Genomic DNA, 4,389 nt, shown 5'->3' on the forward strand with positions numbered 1-4,389 from the left:
GGTTGATGCTGTAGTCTACCTAACTAACGCTGCAAATTCAGTGTTGTCAGCATTATGCCTAGAGTCAGGTTATAAAGAGTTTGTATCACAGATCACTGTGTGTGAGAGAGAGATCTAGTGACGTATGTTGTGGTGGAGGTCAGACATACAGAGAGGAAGTGTGAAAAACAAATATGTCTGCCCTTCTTCTGTCTCCTCCTCACCTGAAGATGGACAGCAACCCCAGAGCACAGGACAGGGACCGTTCAACGGGTACAGACCACAGTACAATCATAGAGGATAAGGTAGCTGTAGTTTACTGTGGTCAAATACGGTCAAACTCCTTGGCTCAGTGATCTCAATCAGGTAAGGTTTTCTACCTGATATTTAATATTTTTAGTACAATTTTTTTTTTCTCTACATTGGTTGGTTAGGTAGTGTACTCTAGACTAGGGCTTAGATTCAATCCATAGTGCGGAAGATTTACGCTGTAGCGCAATTTAGATTTAAAGGCAATGTTCCTGCGTTTGCGGATACTGCATGTTTGTATCATTTTTTAAATATTTTTTTCTAAGGTGTGGATCAGAAACGTTGATTAATGTGCACTGTCCCTGTAAAAATAAAATAAACTCAAACTCAAACTTAGGCTTTTACTTCCAGCTTATACATACTATATACATTTTACAGACACAGTGCATTTTACATTAGTTATCTTTTGTTCGTTTTTAGTCCCATCCTTCTGCTACCCTTAACCCATCCCATCCTATTTCTAAAGACCATCCATATATTTTTTAACTGTGCTGTGATGTTTCACAGAAGTTCTGAACCTTTCTATTCTCATAGTTTCTACAAATTGTAAATTAAAGGTAAACATTTTTATTATCAACAGTATTATTATATTGTTGATCGATTGACTATGACTTTTCCGATCACCCAGCAGTGCTATTTGCAGAGTTATCTCCAGGTAAATGTTGCAATTCTTCAGCCATTCCGAAAACAAGCTACATATGGACAGTATCAATATAAATGATCTAATGATTCTGTCTCTTCGCAGCAAACTCTGCAGAGCTGGGATGGTTGTGTCCCCCATATATATGACATCCTATTGGTTGAAAGAATGTTGTTTAATAATTTAAATAGAAAAACAAAGTTTTGAATCCAGCGTCGTTTTGTGTATCAGTTCATAAACCATGTGCAATGGAATTGGTACATCGGAAATCTCTTCCCAATTATTTTGTATGTCACAGCTGTCAATTTTTTGGTCCTTAAATGAAATTGGTATACTTTTTTATTTATCACAATTTTCTTGAACCAATTTTGGCCTTTAATGCAGGGCCGACAGACAAGTTTCTTACCTTTTCCAATTACTTATTCTATTTTTGCTGTAATGCTGCAATCAGTTGGTTGTAATTTTGGGTAGAGCAGACATTTCCATATATTTGTGTTAGCTGCATGTGTGACATAACTCCACCATTCCTATTTATGATATCATTTACAAAGAATATATCATTTGTTTGTTTTTCTCTCCAAAAATAATAGTTTTTTTTATCAATTAGTATATTTGAGTTTGACCATAATATTTGTTGTAATATTTGTTCTGTCTTTTCTGGTGGATTAAACTGAAATTGCAACCAATTTTCTATGGCTTGTTTTAAAAATAGCGATATTTTGGAGATTTCATTTTCAAATAAGCAAAAGTGAGAGGTTGTAATCTGAATAAAGAGGAAAAGGCCATTCCTGAAGGCAATGTTCCCGCGTTCGTGGGACCGCATTCACGGTAGACGCTGCATATGTCGGCTCAATGGGAAATTACCTTTCCATTTAAATTGCGCAACAACGTGGGTCTTCTGCGCTACAGATTGAATCTAGCCCTCGAGCACTTGTTGGCTTGGTAACAATATTGGAAGCACAATAGACAGGTATTTTCCCTTTGTATTCATTTCTGCCTTTACCTTTCTTCCACATTCTATTTTCTCTGGGTGGTTTGAGGAAATTAGTCCTTGATAGTTCAAGGTACACTGAGCGTTTTTTCTTGCTACTGTATCTGCCTGCATGTGTTTTTTCTGTGTCTCCTGGCCTCTCTGCCTATTCAGTTCGACTGAATAGTGTTTCTGTGTCCCTCTGTCTTTCTCTGGATAGCCTTGTCTGACAGCATGCATCGTCTGCGTGTCTCAATGTTGGTCTGCTTCATACTCCTGGGATTCCTCAGTTTCACAGGTAGGTGAACACCTTTGAGTATACCACTCATAGACTGTCTTCCCTGTGGCTCAGTTGGTAGAGCATGGTGTTTGCAACGCCAGGGTTGTGGGTTCGATTCCCACGGGGGTAAGTACAAAAAAGAAAACAAAAATAAATGCATGAAATTAAATGTATGAAATGTATGCATTCACTACTGTAAGTCGCTCTGGATAAGAGCATCTGCTAAATGACTCAAATGTAAATGTGTTTTTCACAGGCAACCCAGTTCTGATCTTCTGCCCAGTTATTAACAAAGGAACTGATTGGTCAAAAGACCAGAATTGGGCTGGCTGTGTAAATGCACCCATACTGTTCTAAAGTCCTAGACTTTGGTCTGACTCTATCTGTTTCCCTTCACTGTGTCTTAACCAGGAGCAGAAGAGACGGAGACTGCCACAAAGGAAGGCAAAGGTGAGCCAAGAAAGAAGGATGGATGAATATGTTTTATTATAGGGCGGCAGGGTAATCACTAGGCTACCCTGGGAGGGCAGGGTAATCACTAGGCTACCCTGGGGCGGCAGGGTAATCACTAGGCTACCCTGGGGCGGCAGGGTAATCACTAGGCTACCCTGGGGCGGCAGGGTAATCACTAGGCTACCCTGGGGTGGCAGGGTAATCACTAGGCTACCCTGGGGCGGCAGGGTAATCACTAGGCTACCCTGGGGCGGCAGGGTAATCACTAGGCTACCCTGGGGCGGCAGGGTAATCACTAGGCTACCCTGGGGCGGCAGGGTAATCACTAGGCTACCCTGGGGCGGCAGGGTAATCACTAGGCTACCCTGGGGCGGCAGGGTAATCACTAGGCTACCCTGGGGCGGCAGGGTAATCACTAGGCTACCCTGGGGCGGCAGGGTAGCCTAGTGGTTAGAGCGCTGGACTAGTAACCGAAAGGTTGCAAGATTGAATCCCCAAGCTGACAAGGTAAAAATCTGTTGTTCTGCCCCTGAACAAGGCAGTTATAACCCACTGTTCCTAGGCCGTCATTGAAAATAAGAATTTGTTCTTAACTGACTTGCCTAATTAAATAAAGGTTAAAAAAAAAAAACATTTGATTTATTGATTGATTTTGTCCCTAGGCAGGGAAAAACGTGAAATGCCCAACTGGGCCCTGTGGTCATCAGACTTCACAGGCTGGTTGCAGGAGCTGACTGCCCAGGCTGGTTACGACCGGATCCAGGACCTGGCCAGAACCTACTGGGCCCACTTCCCTATTGCCAGTTACCTAGGTTACGACAGCCCCGACCAAGACACAGAAGAATCTAAGGGGGTACCGGAATGAAGTTTGGGTCAAATGAAATCTTTGGAGAAGTTTTAAAATCACTGCCTTTTATCTATTGTCTGACTATTGCATTGATCAAACTATACCCTGAACATGGTTAGTAGCAGACAGGCATGCATGCACGCACACACAGTTGATGCTATAAATCTCCTTTAAACAAATTGATGGCTTATTGCGCTTTTCTTTGTCATCTAGTCAAAGCAGGAAAGCTTGCAAAGTTATTATCTTTGAACAGTTTGATTCTCATACATTCAGATTCTTGCATCAGAAACCTGACTTTTTGATGTAAAAACTGATCTTGCGTGGCTTTGATCAACAATGTTGATTAAGACACTTCACAGTGTTGATTGAGTTGGACAGAGAGCAAAGGTGGTGGACAGAAGGGGGGGCAGGTGCTGTCGTCGCTCTACGAGACATCTGTAGCTTCTGAGAGGAACAGAGAACTGAAATAAAACTCCATTAGATAGATCAGTAGTTCAAGTGAAGAAAGTAAAGAAGTGAAGTGCTCAGTGAGTGTTATTGGAATGGGCCCTATTCGACCTCTGTTCATATATACAACAGAGCTCCTCATCAGAAGATTACTTCTCAACACTCTTGTGATATGGTACCACAGCAAGAATCCTCTCTGCTCTTTGCTCATCTGCCACAACACTGAATCTCATTTCATGGTGCAGTGTACTTACGGAGCAGAATGCTCTTTCTCCTGGAGCGTAAGCTGCTGTGTCCAGAAATCCCCCACGCTTTGCTGTTCTACTGAAGCTGTAGAAAACCTCCAGGAGCCTTCTATCTGCACAACCAGGTCTCAGAGCATTTCGTAATATTCTGTACGTAAATCCAAGACACTGCATTTAGTATTAGATGCTACGTTTTGTATAGTATGTATTAATTTGTGG

General features: G+C 41.8%; 1 protein-coding gene across 1 annotated transcript; it reads left to right on the top strand.

Annotated features, from left to right (window-relative positions):
• Positions 1–204: 204 nt before the first annotated feature.
• Positions 205–3,657, top strand: LOC106586770 (otospiralin). The gene is made up of 4 exons (XM_014174377.2): positions 205–345; positions 2,119–2,196; positions 2,590–2,628; positions 3,294–3,657. Exons 2-4 carry the CDS (start codon positions 2,133–2,135, stop codon positions 3,494–3,496), a joined length of 306 nt encoding a protein of 101 aa, XP_014029852.1. The 5' UTR covers positions 205–345; positions 2,119–2,132; the 3' UTR covers positions 3,497–3,657.
• The last annotated feature ends 732 nt before the right edge of the window (positions 3,658–4,389 follow it).

Source organism: Salmo salar, chromosome ssa25 (genome assembly GCF_905237065.1).
Source record: "Salmo salar chromosome ssa25, Ssal_v3.1, whole genome shotgun sequence".
Taxonomy (NCBI): domain Eukaryota; kingdom Metazoa; phylum Chordata; class Actinopteri; order Salmoniformes; family Salmonidae; genus Salmo; species Salmo salar.

Excerpts from the sequence above, each read along its gene's own strand:
- LOC106586770 (XM_014174377.2), top strand. The coding sequence starts at position 2,133 with ATGCATCGTCTGCGTGTCTCAATGTTGGTCTGCTTCATACTCCTGGGA. Across the intron at positions 2,197-2,589 it reads GGGATTCCTCAGTTTCACAG|GAGCAGAAGAGACGGAGACT; the intron begins GTAGGTGAACAC and ends TGTCTTAACCAG. Across the intron at positions 2,629-3,293 it reads TGCCACAAAGGAAGGCAAAG|GCAGGGAAAAACGTGAAATG; the intron begins GTGAGCCAAGAA and ends TTTTGTCCCTAG.